At 40.7% G+C, this 18,394-nt stretch overlaps 1 protein-coding gene across 1 annotated transcript; it reads left to right on the top strand.

The window, feature by feature from the left end:
• The first annotated feature begins 5,633 nt into the window (after positions 1 to 5,633).
• Positions 5,634 to 8,761, top strand: pglyrp6 (peptidoglycan recognition protein 6). The gene is made up of 5 exons (XM_084384944.1): positions 5,634 to 5,752; positions 6,416 to 7,225; positions 7,913 to 8,123; positions 8,245 to 8,539; positions 8,652 to 8,761. The coding sequence occupies exons 1-5, from the start codon at positions 5,689 to 5,691 to the stop codon at positions 8,667 to 8,669; spliced, it is 1,398 nt and encodes a 465-aa protein (XP_084241070.1). The 5' UTR covers positions 5,634 to 5,688; the 3' UTR covers positions 8,670 to 8,761.
• The last annotated feature ends 9,633 nt before the right edge of the window (positions 8,762 to 18,394 follow it).

Genomic DNA, 18,394 nt, shown 5'->3' with positions numbered 1-18,394 from the left:
CTTCTTTAAAATCATATGTGATTGTATATATATATGTATGTATGTGTGTGTATATATATATATATATATATATATATATATTACATGGCTTGGTTGAATTCCAATGTAGAATGCGGTCTGTTATTTCTTGATAACAGACCGCTGCGAAGTATAACACACCGTTGCCATGAAAAACAGAGCGTTGCTATGGACGCAGTTCTGTTCACTCTGGCAATATAATCGTTTTTAAATCAATAAACTCATTTTAAATCAATATTTTGAGTCAAATTATTGATTTTATTTGTTAGGTAGCCATGTAATAAGCGGGATAATGTATAGCGAGGCGGTTGTACAGATTGCAGATTGCATCAAAGCAGCTTCACAGTGATAACATGAAAATAATACAACAAAGTTTGTTTCTGGAAGAAAATTGCGTCATCGTCCACCTTAAGTAAGGCAGATCAGTAATATTGTTGAATATTAAATGTCCCCAACTAAGCAAGCCAAAAGCCAAGGCAACAGTGGCAAGGAACCAAAACTCCATCAGGTGACCGAATGGAGAAAAAAACCTTGGGAGAACCCAGGCTCAATCGGGGGCCAGTTCTCCTCTGGCCAACGAGCGAACAGTGTATGATTATGATCCAGGCAGCATTACAGGTCAGAAGTCTGATTGGTCGTGTCGATGAGGCCTTCACAGGGCTGATGAGGCTGGCACTCCAGGGATGCGTCGTGGATGGGTCCAGGTGCAGGTCCACCACCTGATCTGGATACGGCCCGGATCCGGCTGACTTCAGTAAACCATGGAATAAACAGAAAGACTAACATTAGCATAGATGCCATTCTTCTTATGATGTAACAAGTACATCAGGAATTATGGGGAGTGTTCCAGCCTAACACTATGGGGAGTGTTCCAGCCTAACACTATGGGGAGTGTTCCAGCCTAACACTATGGGGAGTGTTCCAGCCTAACACTATGCAGCCTAACATTGAATTATAGAAGTCTATAATGTGTTATGTGTATGCTAGGTCAAAGAGATGTGTTTTTACTCTAGATTTGAACTGACAGAGTGTGTCTGCTTCCCGGACAATGTTAGGAAGATTGTTCCAAAGTTTTGATGCTAAGTAGGAAAAGGATCTACCACCAGCAGTTGATTTTGATATTCTAGGTATTATCAACTGGCCGGAATTTTGAGATGGCAATAGACGTGAAGGACTATAATGCGTTAAGAGCTCGCTAAAATACTGCGGAGCTAAACCATTTAGTGCTTTGTAAGTGATCAGCAATATTTAAAAATTTATACGATGTTTAATCGTATAATGCAGTGTTGCAGAGCCAATGCAGTGTTGACAGAACCGGGCTAATATGGTCATACTTCCTGGTTCTGGTAAGAACTCTAGCTGCTGCATTTTGGACCAGCTGTAGTTTGTTTATTAAGCGTGCAGTGCAACAACCCATAATAGCATTACAATAATCTAGCCTTGATGTCATGAACGCATGGACTAATTGTTCCGCATTTGTCAATGAGAGCATAGGACGCAATTTAGATATATTTTTAAGATGAAAGAATGCGGTTTTCCAGATGCTTGACACGTGACTTTCAAATGAAAGATTGGTATCAAAGAGCACACCCAGGTTCCTAACCGACGACAAGGACTTAACAGAGCCATCAAGTGTTAGACAGTATTCTAGGTTATTACGTGAGGACGTTTTTTGTCCAATAATTAGAATCTCTGTTTTTTTCAGAATTTAGAAGTAGGAAATTACTAGTCATCCAATTTTTTATATCACCTATACATTCCGTTAATTTTGTGAATTGGTAAGTTTCGTCAGGGTGTGAAGAAATATAGAGCTGAGTATCATCAGCATAACAGTGAAAACTAATGCCATGCTTCCTGATGATATCTCCCAAGGGTAGCATGTACAGAGTGAACAGCAACGGTCCTAGTACTGAGCCTTGTGGTACACCATACTGAACTTGTGATCGATGAGACATCTCTTCATTTACTGCTACAAACTGATAACGGTCAGATAAGTATGAATATAAGATTAAACCGTGCTAATGCAATTCCACTAATGGCAAAATAATTTCCGAGTCTATTTAAAAGAATGTTGTCGTCAATAGTGTCAAATGCAGCACTAAGATCAAGTAACACTAATAGAGAGATACAACCACGATCGGATGATAAGAGGAAATCATTTGTGACTCTAATGAGAGCAGTCTCAGTACTATGGTACGGTCTAAATCCTGATTGAAAATCCTCGCAGATATCATTTCTTTCTAAAAAGGAGCATAGTTGTGAAGATACTGCCTTTTCTAGTATCTTTGACAGAAAAGGTAGTTTCGAGATCGGCCTGTAATTGACTAATTCTGTAGGATCAAGTTGTGGTTTTAACAAGCAGTTTAATCATAGCCAGCTTAAAAGTTTTTGGTGCGTATCCTAATGACAAAGATGAATTAATGATATTAATAAATATTTCATATATTAATATGATATTAATATATGAAAGGGGATGGTTCAGCAGCTGCTGTCAGTTCTTCGGTTCCCCATTCCTCTGTACATGAACATGTACTTGGTGCCCTCTGCTGGTTATTAACATTTATTGCATGATGAAAATTAATCTGTATTATGCTGATGGAAGTACATCAGACGTACATTTTGGCAGCAACGATTTAAGATGGGGTTGGTGCACAAAAGGATAAAACATTTCTCCATGTGTACAAATAAATATACTGCTGGATCTTTAATGTTGTGGGCCTATTTCTCTGCCACAGGTCCTGGACATCTTGTCCAGAAACATGGAATCAAATAGCAACATATCCTCAAAACCTGGCTGCAACTGCTACAAATCTAATAATGGGACTTGTTTGGATTTTCCATCAGGACAATTATCAAAAACAAACATTTAAAAAAAAAAAGAAAAAAAGAAGTAAGGTTCTGCCATGGCCATCCCAGTCCCCTGACCTGAACTCTATTGAAAACTTAAGAGGAAAGCACATCAACATGGACTCTGGAGATATTCTGTATGGAGGAATGGTCTCTGATCTCTTGTCAGGTGTTCTCCAAACTCATCAGACATTAGGAGAAGACTCAGGGACAGGAGTTGTTCTCTTGGCAAAAGGAGGTTGCAAAAAGTGTTGAATTAAAGGGTGCCATTAATTGTGACCAATATGTATTAGAGAAAAACATTTCATAATGATATTTTCCCCCCATTTCCAGTTGTTTTACTTAAATGAAAGTTTAGATTTTTGTTATTTATTATTTTTTTTTTACTTTTTTTGTTCATATTTGCCAAAGGTGCCAATAATTCTGACCATGACTGTATGTGTCCAAGTAATATGTTTCTTCTTTGAAACACAATGTTAATCTGAAGTTAATTTAAGACTCAATTTAGTCCTGGCAGAGAAAGCAGATTTCCGTTAATCTGGTTTAAAGGGCCATTTTAGTCTGGGACTAGGCTTAATCTCTGTCCGGGAAAACGCATCTAAGATATTTATGGTAATTTAGAATAGAAAAATAGTTTTGATCCCATGATAACTTACAATGAAAAGGGTCGTGGTCTTTAAAGTCCTGTTGTATGACAAGAAACAGGACACTTTTTGATGATTGATTTCAAAAGCGATCAAAACGTCTATTTATCTAATATGATTTAAACCTGCTCCTGGAGGGCCAGTGTCCATAGAGTTCAGCTCCAACCCCAATTAACCTGGACCAGATAATCACTGTCTTACTATAGGCGTACTAGAAACTTCTAGACAGGAGTGTTGAGGCTAAAGTTGGAGCCTAACTCTGCAGGACCGAGTTTGGACACACCTGATTTAAACTTTAAAAAATGTCCTTGGAAAACCTAACCAGTTTCCTATTTGGTGAATTATAATGACCTTGTGATAAACTGTCTCAAATGAAGATTTGATATCGAGTAAGACCAAAATGGAAGCTTTATCTATCCACAGTTTCCAGTCATTCCCAACAAGAACTAATGTATGTTTGTTTTTTGCTAGAATGATCTGAAAGATTATTAGCAATAAGAAAACACTTTTCTACATAAGGAAAGGTTAAAATGGGGGTTTTAGCATTGATTCATTATTCATAAGACTCTGATTAATGTGTCTGAATGTATGTAAAACTAAATCAGATTATCTCATACCACAGACTTAAAAATAAAGGTTCTTTACTGGCATCGAGGATTCAGTGAAGAAATGAATTTATTACACTTTCATGACTCAGTTGAAGAAAGTTTTTTCACACAATTTAATTTATTTATTTCAAACTAAATAAACGTAGTTGGGTCAGAACATTTTAGTTGGTTTAAGCCAAATTAATTGAGTCTAGTATGTGTAAATTAACTAAATAAACATGCAGTTTCATTCATCATTATTTACAATAATGAACAAATAAGAAAATTCTGGTGTCAGTACTGACTTTACTATAGTTATCACTCACAGCCTGAGCACAAGTGCTACTCTTCAGCACAATGGTAATCACATAATACAGAAACATTACAGAAACTCCTCTAATGTCCAACATAACTGAACATGAAACACTAAAATGTCTTTTCCTTGACCAAAAAAACACATAAAATAACGCCTTAAAGAAGTCTTAAATCAGAGCAGAAAGTCTTAAAATCATGTCATTCATTAAATGTTACGTGTATTGTAAAAAATGTATATCTTCCTCAGTATTTTTGTCCTGTTTTCCACAGTTCAAACATCTAAGCATTCTTAAATCAAGATTAATTTACTTGAGATGCAAATGTAAAATTAAGTCTTGAAAAAATGAACAGAATGAAATGTGTTTACGCTTAAACCAAGAATAAATATCTGTCAGTGACTTATGAAAACTTCCCTTTGAATTAAGTTGATTTTTATTAGCCCATTGGCAGATATTTGTTCTTGTTTTAATCACAAACTCGCTTTATTTTGATCAATTTCACAGAACACAAGACTTAATTTTTATGTTATGCTATAATCTTTAGACGTGCACTGGAAAAAAAGACAAAAATACTGATGGAGAACAACACTTTGCAGTGTGATCAGAAGGTTCAGTAAAAGTTATTTCCATGCTCTAGTGTTAGGGAACAGAGTTCAAGCTACTGTTTTTGTAAAATGAATAAAAAAGTTGTTTAGTCAAACTCTGAAGTGTTGATAATACAACACATAGACATTGAAGAAAGAAAGAAGGTCTTTATAAACTCTTGAATTTTCCATTTTTAAAACCTGCAGAAACCCTGGAATAAGAGGCAAAAATCATATTTTAAGTGCATCCATTGAACCTTTCCATTCCACAAAAAGTTCTTAATAGTGGAAAAAGTATTAAAATGTTCTTCACACTGAGGAAAAAGGGGCTCATTTAAGAACGGTTCATTGAAAGGTTCTTTCTGGAACCCAAGATGGTTCTTTATGGAATCACTGTGAAACACCCTTTTGGAATCTTAATTTTTAAGAGTGAATAATACACCTTTTTTTTGTGATGTCTTGTCAAGATTCTTGACGTATTTCTTTCTTTATCATGGGTTTTGGCCAGTTTATTTTGGGCACACTAAAAGCAGCTGTCACTTTCTCAAACCTAAATTGACATTTATGGAACGCAGTTAATCAGTACGTGCTTACATAAGCGTTAGAATGTATTTATAATGCGTATGAGGTGCAGGTAGACACACATCCATTCTGTGTGAACAGAGAATCTTCAGTGCTCGTAACTTCTGTCCTCATGGCTTGGCACTTGCCGTTGCTTGTTTCTTTGCTTGTGGTGTTTGCCAGTGGCTTCACTGAAGGTAAGTCATATTCTATCTTCTAGTCACTTTGCTGAATAATTACTGGTCATATACTCTTCATTTGGTGTACAGACAAATATTAGAAAAGTTTTTTAAAGGGTTTGTTCGCTCAAAAAATTACTTTTATTACCCTTCTTGTCTTTCCAAACAGAAGACGTTCTTTCGTCATGAACCAAACCAAAACATCAAAGAGTTTTTCAATAATAGCACCTTAAAAATACAGTAAAAGTTATTTATGTGACTGAGTTATTTTCTAAGTCTCCTAAAGCTGTACGGTAACTTTGTTTGAGAAACAGACCGAAATGAATATGAGTTATTTACTTAAAATATTGCCTTACGTCATCACAGATTTCACATCAGTGACAAAACGTAAGAACCTACAACTTTTTACTTTCATTAACGTCAAATATGGTTTTGTTAATATTTGTTAATGAACAATATATATTTTTTACAGAATTTATTCATCTTTGTTAATGTTATTAAAAATACAATTCTCAATTGTTTGTTCATGTTAATTCAGAGTGCATTAGCTAATGTGAACTTCTGAAACTCACAGAACAATGAATTCTAGATGTTTGATTCCTTGTTATTTGACTCCTTTAATAGCTGTGGTTGCATTATTACTATTTAAAATGTCCATGTTTTCTTTATTTGTTTCATTAGTGACCACCACAAGGCGCATGGATGACTTCATCAGTGCTGTGGAGAGAATTGAAGCAGAGAATCCAGGACTTCAGATACTCGATGTGGTCAAAGGTTTACGTAAGGCTGCTGGCTTTGAAACTGACCTCATCAAGCGTCACCTCGGCGACCTCAGTGATGCACACGACCTTGCAACTGAACCATCCGTCATTTCATTCTTAAGCAATGTCATTAATCATAGCATAACACACTTGGGTGAGGAGGAAGGTGTAGTTCTGACTTTAGATGGTTCAAATGTGGCGTTGGCCCCAATGCTCCTCGGACTTGAGGCTGGGCTGCAGTCGACCATCCAAGGCCTGTACCCTTTAACCTTGACCGAGAACCTGGTTGCCTCTTTGGTCCATCATGCCCACAATGAGCAGTCCAGCGCTCCTCTGGGCACTAAAGGTTTTTGGGATAGCATTAAATCCCCAAAGGTGTACACTCTCTCTGGTTTGCCCTCCTTGGCAACAGACGCCCTAATAACCGGAGGAATGGACGGGTTCATTCTCGGGTCGGAAGTTGCCACATCTAACCTTCGTGAGCTTTCACTGAGTGACTTGCTGAAGAGTTACTACAGCCACCAGCTTGATGCCGCAGGGTTGGACGCAGCACCTCGTCTGATTAGTCAAAATCGACGGATGAACTTTAAAAAGGTCGTCAGCTTCTCTTTGCTGAAAAGCCAAGTGGTTCAGGCTCTAACAGTTCGTCGTAACTTAAATGAGTCTGACAGGAAGAGGCTGGATGATGTCGTGAACGAGGGGTTTGAGCAATTTGTCCATGTGTATGCGGGTAATTAAACCTATTCATTTATTTCTTTATTACTGATGTTAACCATTGTATACTGATTAGTTGTAAAAATGTATATTTTAAATATATATTTAGAAAAAAATATTATTTTTTCTTCTATTTTTAAACAATTTTTTTAGATTACTCTATTTTAGCATTTTAAATCTTTTTCTGTTAAAATGTTTTAAATATACATTTATAAAAATAAATTTCTAAGTAAATATAACAATTTTAACTAAAAAGCTTCATACAATTAAAGCTTTTAAATAATTTTTTTCATACATTTTAAGCTGACTTAATTATGTATTTAACAATTTGAACGGTCATTTTACAATCTTTTTTTGCTGTAACTTTAGATCATTCTGAATATAATTTGAGTTAGTAAATCAATTTATTACTGATGTTAACATAGACTGTTTTATTTAATTATAAAAATATTTGAAATCTATTTTCCTACTAAATATATATAGTATACTATCATATATACTACTTTTGTTTTTAATTGTACATTTAAAGCTGACTTATTTATTTTACTGTTTTAACTATTACATTTTATATTCTTTAATTCTTATATAATATTTTTAATAATACCATTAATGCACTACCAAGTAAACCACTTTATTTGTGACAAATTAGCAATCTGTCAATAGCAATTTTGTGTTCTCATATTGCTTTTTTTCCCCTGCCAAGTTTGTCCCAAAATCATTACGAGGTCTCAATGGGGGGCTGCATCTTACATCGGTTCTCCCTCCTACCTGTCTCTCCCTGTGCCGTACCTTTTCATCCACCACACATATCGACCCTCCAGTCCTTGCACCACCTTTGAGCAATGTGCCAGTGAGATGCGGTCCATGCAGCGCTACCACCAGCAAAGCAATGGATGGTCTGACATTGGATACAGGTTAGGAAAGTCCCAATGGGTAGTAAAATAATTTAAGATATCATTCTGTACCATAAAGCCCTTTGAACTTCTTTTCTGTACTGATTGTTTGCAATTGAATTTCTTGTTCTTCCCCCTGAAGTTTTGTTGCAGGCTCTGATGGAAACTTGTACGAAGGCCGCGGTTGGAATTGGGTGGGTGCCCACACTTACGGGTACAACTCCAGAGGCTATGGCGTCTGCTTCATTGGAGATTATACCTCCACCCTCCCCTCCAGGAGTGCGATTAACATGGTGCGGTACGACTTCACAAGCTGTGCTGTGAACGGAGGTCGACTGTCTTCATCTTACTCCTTGTATGGACACAGGCAAGCCGATTCCACAGAATGCCCAGGAAACACTCTCTACCGTGAAATCCAGACATGGGAGCGTTACCAGGTAAAAAGATAAACAAAATATTAATGGGATTTATTGATCTTATGGGGTTGTGACTGCTCAGAATGTATTGCTTTCCTAACAGTTCAGTTGTATCTCTGTTTTTGTCCGACAGAGCTATTTGCCTTGGTGACTGTGACATCAACAATGGACATCTAATTGTGTCTCTGGAACACAGTACATGATGTATTACATGTATCCCTCATAATAAATGCATAATGTCTTTAAAAAAGTATATCAGTTGTTTTTTATTACACATTACATTACAAAATCTACATAAGACATCCTGTATTGAAATGGCTGATATGTGAATATACTCTCAGAATTAACATAACTCTCAGTTAAAATTTGCATTAAGGTGATGGAAACAGTTTATTCACATACTGATGATGATTTTGACCATTTGTGCATGTAAAACATCGTGGCATTATTCAATAAGCCCAACTAAATGTCTGACCAACATTGCCCTTGACATTCATATAGAATTCGGAAGATTTAAACTAGTCATAGTCATCTTTCCAGCCTTTGAACAAAACGGCCATTCTAGCCACCGAACGGTTTTACTGTACGCACATGTATAAGCTACTGCATTTTGGTCCTAGCATATAGAAAACTCATTTCAAAATAAAAGCAATCTCCCACTTTATTTAATTCTGCATTATTCAGTCAGTGTGCCTGTCAATAATGAATGTGTGTGGCAAATAAGCTCAAAATGGAAATATGAGTAATTCAAAATTTTTAGATCAGTTATTCGAATTAACTTGATGTAGCTGAATTAATATTACAATCAATTATTGTGTTCATCCAGCGAACACTTGATATTGATCGTCTATCAACTCTCAGAAAGGATAGTTTTTGTGGCCACAGAAAGAAAACTCTTTCTTAGCATGTAGCTGTGATCGCATAGTTAAAGTGATGTTGATTTACAAACAGGGACCAAAATCAAACTCGCATGAATGTGCACAAAAGTTCCCTTTCAGTCGGTCACGTTCGACATAACGTCGACATCACAGACGTATTGGGATCTCGCCTGAGAGCCCAATCACCTTCGAGTGTAAACTAAACGAGCCAATGAAGATTGGCATGTGAGATTTGCATCTCGCGCTCCGCTCCGCAACGCGAGTATAAATAAGGAAGCGGATGCAATGCACATTTGGCTTTTGCTTCGGAACCGAGCAGTGCTTTTATGGTCTGTTCCAGTCTCCTGAGAGTGTGCTACAAAGACGAGCGTTCTTTAGGAAGAAGCCCTTTGTCCTGGTGTTGGTGTTATGGCGCGACAGCAGGTGCCGCGATCTTTACAGCCGCAATCTCTTCAGCTTCACAATAACAAAAGCTTGTGTGTTAACCCGTGTAAAACACACAAACCCGTATGTTTGGCGCCGGCTTACGGTCACGAGCACTGTCTCACGTGTTTGGGCATTCAACACGCTAAGGCTGCGTTCGTGGATGACCATCTCGGTGTTACAGTCGAGGCTCCAATACCTCAAGAGAGGTGGGGTCCCCTCACCTATACCCCGATCTAGTTCCTCTTCTGGCCAGAAAAGGGCTACTTCGGCGAATAGCCTGGATGACTTGAGGATCACAGTGAGGGCTTCCCCGCCGAGGCAATCTCCATGGGCCCCTCACTCCTTTAACACACCACAACCAGTGGAGCTTCCTAGTGAGCGTGCAGGTCCTTCTCATGGGGGTCGGTCTTTCATTCGGGGCTCCCCCCGACGACCAGATGTCGATTGCTGCATCGGAGTGAGCTAGTTTCCTCTGGGGATGAAGACTTGGCTGCGTTGCCCCCTTCGGGGAAAGTAGCGTGTTCCGAGCCTGACCCGGAGCTGACGGCTATGGTTTCTCGGGCCGCCGAAAGTGTCGGGCTCGAGTGGAGGCCTCCACCGTGTCCTCAACCCTCAAGGTTGGATGATTGGTTTCTTGGCTTGATGAAATTACCAGATCGTGGAAGACACCTTTTTCTCCCTGAAACCGATCTGGTACCTCATCCACCCTTGCTACCCTCGATGGAGGAGAGGCCAAAGGGTACATGGACATTCTACCAGTGGAGCACGCTGTTGTGATGCAGTTGTGTCCTAAAAGCACTTCCTGGAGGGGTGTTTCGCATCATCCATCCAGAGCCGCTAGACAGGCTGCCTCCTCCCTGCACGCCAATACCTGGCTGATATGTGGGAGGCCGATAAATATTGATCTTGGACTCCCCTATCTCCCATGCCGGTCTTTTCGGCGACTCGGTGGAGAACTTCACACAACAGTTCTCCACTGCACAGAAACAGACGACGGCCCCGACGGCCAGGATGCTGCCTCCCTACCACCCTGACATCAACTGTCAGGGTGGTCTCATACTCTCAAATGTGACACAACTCACCCACCATCTCCTTCTATGGAGTCAGAAGCATCTGAGGTCGCTTCGTGCCATTCACATCCTTGGCCCGCTGAATCGTGCAGCCGACGAGCTCTCACACCAGCCTGTGTTTCCGGGAGAGAGGCGACTCCTTCCCTACGTGGTCCAGCATGGATGCATGGATGCATGGATGCGCTGACACACAGCTGGCCCAGGGGCCTACGCAAGTATGTATTTCCCCCAGTGAGCCTTCTTGCACAGACACTGTGCAAAGTCAGGGAGGACGAGGAGCAGGTCTTGCTAGTTGCCCCATATTGGCCCAACTGGACCTTGTTTCCAGAACTCTTGCTCCTCATGGCTGCCCCTCCCTGGCACATTCCTCTGAGGAAGGACCTGCTTTAATAGAAAAATGAAAAAATATTTCCTGATAACGTAAAAATAACTTTATATGTTGAGTAATATTAAACGCAGTTTCAAAATAATTTCAAAATAACAGTCTGATGTTGAATTACAAAATAAAAGCCCCATTCTCAAAACTAATTTATTTTATCTGTAAGTTTATATGGGTATAAAAAGTAAACTCCATGTTTCCACAGACCACTTTCTTTTCTGATTAATTGTACACTAACCCAGAGTGTCCCTCACCCAATGTCAGGGCCGTCTAATGTTGAATTGTAGTATTAGGTTCTACACGGTAGCATTAGAATGCATAGAATATGTGTGGAACATATATTTAGTGTTATGGTACTAGTGTTCATGTTAATAAAGTTAACAGAAGTTTTGGCTGTCTGTCGTCGCCCGTCCTCCATTAGTACCTATTAAAAGCCACCCCCAACCCCTGTCACAGAGTCAGCAATACTATCACAGCACCAATCATCACCCAATCACCAATCATCACCCAATCGCTGCACCTGCATTCCCTCATCACCCCTCACTACATATGTCTGTGTCTGGTCTCGTCTCTGCTATTACGACGTACAGACTACCTACCTGTCCCCTGTCCCCTGTCTGTGCTTCATCTCTCGTGCAGTTCCAGTTCACCGGACATCTCAGCTCAGCACCATCTGCACAGAAACCCAACATCAGTCTACAGCCAGCTAAGTCACCACCAACAAGCTTCAGTCACCATCCACTCACCATCGCCTGGTTCCCGCTGTTGTCTCTACCCTCTGCTTTACAATAAAACCCATTTCATATAACTCACCTGTCTGTTCCCTTCTGTATTATGACATCCCCCCCACCAAAACTAGTTTATTTTATCTGTAAATTCATAAAGGTATAAAAGATAACAATAACAATAATAATAACAACAATAAAATAAATGTAAAAATGTAAAAAAAAAAGTGTAACTGAACACAAAATTAAGGTTTTAACATGGCCATCCCAGTCCCCTGACCTGAAATCTATTGAAAAGTTCTGGAGGATCTGGAGGGATTCTGTATGAAGGAGTGATCTCTGATCTCATATCAGGTGTTCCTCAAACTCATCAGGCATGAGGAGAAGACTCAGTGACAGGAGTTGTTCTCTTGGCAAAAGGAGGTTGCAAAAAGTATTGAACTGAATAATAATAATAATAATAATTCATTATTTATCACTTTTCTCTGCACTCAAAGCGCTTTACATAGTAGGGGGGAATCTCCTTAACCACCACCAATATGCAGCATCCACCTGGTTGATGCGACAGCAGCCATATTGTGCCAGAACGCCCACCACACACCAGCTTATTGGTGGAGAGGATAGAGTGATGAAGCCAACAAGTATATATGGGGATGATTAGGAGGCCATGATGGACAGAGGCCAATGGGCAAATTTGGCTAGGGTTAAATTTTTTTAAATGACCACAGAGAGTCAGGACCTCAGTTTAATGTCTCATCTGAAGGACTGTGCTTTTTGAGAGAACAGTGTCCCCGTCACTATATTTGGGCGTTAGGACCCACACAGACCACAGGGTGAGCGCCCCCTGCTGGCCTCAATAACACCTCTCCCAGCAGCAACCTAGTTTTTCCAGGAGGTTGCCCATCCAGGTACTAACCAGGCTCAACCCTGCGTAGCTTCAGTGGGCAACCAGTCTTGGGCTACAGGGTGATATGGCTGCTGTCTATAAATTGTGGTATTAAAGGGTGCCATTAATTATGACCAATGTGTATTAGAGAATTTTTTTTATTTCCCCCTATTTCCAGCTTTACTTAAATGAAAGGTTAGGGTTTTGTGATTTTTTTTATTTTGTTGTTGTTATAATTTTTTTGTTCATATTTGCCAAAGGTGCCAATAATTCTGACCACGGCTGTATGTGTCCAAGTAATAAGTTTCTTCTTTGAAACACAATGTTAATCTGAAGTTAAACCTGCCTCCTGGTAGGTTTGATTTAAGACTCAATTTAGTCCTGAAGAAGTTCTAGTCTTTCTCCAGGAAATCAGTTTATTAAACTCTGGATTGATTAAGTCAAGGACAATTTAAAATGACAGAGAAAGCAGTTCCGTTTCGAGGGAACTCGCACTGCGTCGATGACGACACTATGGGGAACGCCTCTTAGCGTAACGCATCTGAAGAATGCAACTAATCCAATCCTATTGGGGTTGCTTGATAACGTTGCGTGTGACGGCATACACGAAAGCTACAGAGACGCCGGCACACAACAGCTTTCGCTCTTCAGCAAGCACTCTCTATTGTGTGATCTGTCTATTTGGTGTTGTTTGTCCCTTAGGAACTTGAATTGTTAGTTTAAGCACAGCTGAAAGCGTGTGTTTTCCTGCCCGCACTAAACTCCGGGAGGTGACACGCGATCGGTGTGAGTGATACCATTTGGATGCGAGGCATGCACAGTCAGCTCTTGAGGGTGCAGCCTTTGTTCGTGCAAAAATACTGCAGTAGACCCAGAGTAGGGTCGGGTGTTAGAACAGGAAGTTCACTTGCTGCTGGTAAAAGAGGCCATGCAACATGTTTCTCCACCAGACAGGGTTCTACAGCCGGTACTTCATAGTTCGAAAGAAGGATGGAGCATTGCATCCAATTTTAGATCTAAGACATCTGAACCGCTCTCTGAGGAGATTCAGGTTCAAGATGCTCACCATTCCCATTATCGTGAGTCAAATCAGATCCGAAGACTGGTTTGTCACGATAGATCTAAAGGATGCAAACTTCCACGTCTCTATCCTTCCATCTCACAGGAAGTTCCTGAGGTTCGCTTTCGGGGGTGAAGAGTACCACTATCGGGTTCTTCCATTCGGCCTAACACTCTCCTCTCGTACTTTCACCAAGTGCGTGGATGCAGCCCTGGCCCCGCTGAGGCTCCAGGGCATCCATGTGCTAAACCACATTGACTACTGGCTCATTTTGGTTCAGTCTCGAGAACTGGAAGTTCGGCATCGAGATGTCGTCCTTGGCCACATTCAAAGCTTGGGGTTGAGACTCAACATGAAAAAGAGTGTGTTGACACCCACCCAGCAGACTATGTTCCTGGGGGTGGTGTGGGACTCGACTACGATGCAGGCACGAATGTCTCCTGCACGTATCGAGTCCATCCTGGCCATGGTGACCAGGATAAAGCTAGGTTGCGCCATCACTGTAAAAACAGTTTCAGAGACTGTTCGGGCTCATGGCAGCTGCTTCCAATGTGATACTTTTGACCTGCTGCACATGAGGGCCCTACAGTGGTGGTTGAAAACCAAGGGGTTTTCCCTGAGGGAAAATCCATTCTGCATGATAAGGGTTACGTGCAGATGCCTTCGTTCCCTATCAATGTGGAAGAAACCTTGGTTTCTGTCTCAAGGTCCTGTGCTGGGAGCGCCATATCGCCGGAAAGCCGTTTCGACAAACGTATCCCTCTCAGGCTGGAGCGCGGTCATGGACAGCCGCTTTACAAGAAGTCTTTGGCAGGACCAGCATTCTTCTTGGCACATAAACTGCCTAGAGATGTTTGCGGTCTTCCAGGCGGTCTTCCAAAGGTCACCACGTTCTTGTGAGAACAGACAATACGTCGGTGGTGTCCTATTTAAACCAGCAGGGGGGTCTGAGTTTGCACCCTCTATACAGACTGCCACATCAGATCCTCCTGTGGTCCCAGGGGAAACTGTTGTCTCTCAGGGCAATGTATGTCCCAGGGGACCAGAATTGGGGAGCAGACATCCTGTTGAGGCAGGGGTTGAGGCCCGGGGAATGGAGACTTCACCCCGACGTGGTGAAGTCGATATGCAAGAGGTCCGGACTAGTGGAAGTGGATCTGTTTGCGACACGAGAGACGACACACTGTCCACTATGGTTTTCTCTCACGCATCCAGCCCCCCTGGGTTGGATGCCATGGTGCAGGTGTGGCCGAGGCTGCGTCTGTACGCATTTTCCCCGATCGCTCTGCTCCCGGGAGTTCTATAGAGGGTCTGTTACGATGAGGTCAGTCTACTTCTAGTAGCTCCGTTGTGGCCAGCCAGAGTATGGGTCTCAGACATGATATCACTCCTGGCAGACGCCCCATGGGAGATTCCCATCAGGAGGGACCCGCTGTCGCAGGCAGAGGGCTCAATATTCCACCCTCGCCCAGAGCTGTGGAAGCTATGGGTCTGGCCCCTGAGGGGGCACAGTACTTAGAGGCTGGTCTGTCACCAGGGGTAGTCCATACCATTCTCCGCTCCAGAGCTCCGTCCACCAAGAAGCTGTAAAGCCTAAAGTGGAATGTTTTCACCACTTGGTGTAGAGAGCGCGGCATGGACCCAGTTAACTGCCCAGTGGCTTTAGTGCTGGAGTTCCTCTTAGACCGCTTATCTGCAGGTCTTACCCCGTCCACACTCAAGGTGTACGTGGCTGCCCTTGAGGCTTTCCACACTCCTCAGGATGATCAGCTTGTCGTACGTTTCCTCCGTTGGGCCTGGAGGATGAGACCTGCGACTCGGACCAGAGTTCCCACATGGGACCTGGCAGTGGTTCTCGAAGGGCTGGTTGAGGCCCCCTTCAAACCTCTGGAGTTGGCTGGGGTCAAGGACCTGTCACTCACTTAAGGTGGTCTTTCTCCTTGCCATTACCTCTCTTAAGAGGGTAGAAGATCTCCAGGCGCTCTCCATATCTCCGCAATGCCTTGAGTTTGCTCCTGGGAGAATTAAGGCCATCTTGCACCTATGTCCCTAAGGTGCTGTCTAATATGGCAAGGTTGACGGTTCTGTAGGCATTTAATCCCCCACCTCATGTGATGGCGGAATATGGGAGACTTCATTTGCTCTGCCCTGTCAGAGCACTTAAAATCTATGTCCAGAGGTCTTCTCAGTGGAGGAAGGAAGACGGACCAGTTGCTGCTGTGTTTCGGGTCACCCAACAGATTATGAGCAACTGGATTGTTCAGTCTATTTCCCTGGCCTATCAGGTGCGCAGTTTGCCTTCACCTTTGTCCATGAGGGCACACTCTACCAGAGGCATGGAGTCCTCTAGAGCCCTCCTTTCAGGTGCACCTATTCATAAGATATATGAAGCGGCTGGCTGGGCCACTCCACACACATTCATGAGATTTTATAGTCTGGACCTCCTCTCTACACTCGGCACACGAGTGCTCTCGTCCTAGTTGTGCCTGAGACAGCTTCACTCTTCACACTTAACATAATTGAAGAAAGTTTTCGCACACAATTTAATTTATTTCATACAAACTGAATAAGTTTAGTTGGGTCAGCACATTTTAGTTGGTTTAAGCCAAATTAATTGAGACTAGTATGTGTACAGTATATATAGTAGTTTATTTCAGGAATACATGGCCTCTCGGCCCATAGTTCCAAAGTTACAATAGCATTACAGATGCTCTTTTTTTCATTCCATGATATATGTACAATGCTAATCTCCATGCATGCTTTGACTCACAAACCTGTGACACATCAACACAAACATCACCAACAAGTGTGAGATCACTCAGATATTTCTTACGCAGATCCATATACAAAGAACAGTCATACAAAAAATGCTTCTCATCTTCAATCGCAGAGATATTAGTTAGTTTACAATAACTACAAATTCTTTCTGTCATTGGTGTATTACTCCATCTACTCGTTTCAATAGCCAAACAGTGTCCTGAGCATCTGAATAACAATAAAGATCGTAACAACTGTATGTTATATAGTCTAGTATGTGTAAATGAACTTCATTACATTTGTCAAACTAAGTTTTCTTATGTTGTTCCAACAATTTTTTTGTTAACTGTTAACTTTTGTTAAAACAATTGTCTTATGTTTAAACATCATCATTTACAATAATGAACAAATAAGAAAATTCTGGTGTCAGTACTGACTTTACTATAGTTATCACTCACAGCCTGAGCACAAGTGCTACTCTTCAGCACAATGGTAACCACATAATTCAAATCATCTGTTGTAAGTTGTATTGTCAAACTCTGAAGTGTTGCTAAAACAACACATAGAGATTGTATTCTGTTCAATTTATTCTTTACTTGGTCTTAAGAAGGTCATTAAAAACTCTTACATTTCCCTTTATAAAACCTGCAGAAACCCTGGAATAAGAGACAAAATCATATTTTAAGTACATCCATGGAACCTTTCCATTTCACAAAAGGTTCTTAATAGTGGAAAAAGCATTAAAATGTTCTTCACACTAAGAAAAAAAGGCCACATTTAAAAATGGTTCACTGAAAGGTGATTCTTCTATGGAATCACTGTGAAAAAACCCTTTTGGAATCTTAATTTTTAGGGGTGCACCCTTTTTTGTGACGTACAGTAAGAAACTAAGATTATTGACATATTTCTTTCTTTATCATGGGGTTTGGCCAGTTTATTTGGGGCACACTGAAAGCAGCTGTCACTTTCTCATGTCTAAATCGACCTTTATTATGTTAACCTTTAGTTAATCAGTACGTGCTTACATAAGCGTTAGAATGTATTTATAATGCGTATGAGGTGCAGGTAGACACACATCCATTCTGTGTGAACAGAGAATCTTCAGTGCTCGTAACTTCTGTCCTCATGGCTTGGCACTTGCCGTTGCTTGTTTCTTTGCTTGTGGTGTTTGCCAGTAGCTTCACTGAAGGTAAGTCATATTCTATCTTCTAGTCACTTTGCTGAATAATTACTGGTCATATACTCTTCATTTGTACAGACAAATATTAGAAACGTTTTTTAAAGGGTTTGTTCGCGCAAAAAATGACTTTTATTACCCTTCTTGTCTTAACCAAAACATCAAAGAGTTTTTCAATAATAGGACCAAAAAAATAGCACCATAAAAATACAGAAAAAGTTATTTATGTGACTGAGTTATTTTCTAAGTCTCCTAAAGCTGTACGGTAACTTTGTTTGAGAAACAGACCGAAATGAATATGAGTTATTTACTTAAAATATTGCCTTACGTCATCACAGATTTCACATCAGTGACAAAACGTAAGAACCTACAACTTTTTACTTTCATTAACGTCAAATATGGTTTTGTTAATATTTGTTAATGAACAATATATATTTTTTACAGAATTTATTCATCTTTGTTAATGTTATTAAAAATACAATTCTCAATTGTTTGTTCATGTTAATTCAGAGTGCATT

The sequence above is a fragment of the Rutilus rutilus genome (assembly GCF_951802725.1).
Source record: "Rutilus rutilus genome assembly, chromosome: 1".
In the NCBI taxonomy this organism is placed as follows: domain Eukaryota; kingdom Metazoa; phylum Chordata; class Actinopteri; order Cypriniformes; family Leuciscidae; genus Rutilus; species Rutilus rutilus.
The sequence above is the reverse complement of the archived record's forward strand: the minus strand, read 5'-3'. Positions and strand labels throughout refer to the sequence as shown.

Bases quoted from the DNA above. Each gene is read 5' to 3' on its own strand.
- pglyrp6 (XM_084384944.1), top strand. From the start codon at position 5,689: ATGGCTTGGCACTTGCCGTTGCTTGTTTCTTTGCTTGTGGTGTTTGCC. The intron at 5,753-6,415 runs GTAAGTCATATT...TTGTTTCATTAG, and splicing joins TGCCAGTGGCTTCACTGAAG to TGACCACCACAAGGCGCATG. The intron at 7,226-7,912 runs GTAATTAAACCT...TCCCCTGCCAAG, and splicing joins ATTTGTCCATGTGTATGCGG to TTTGTCCCAAAATCATTACG.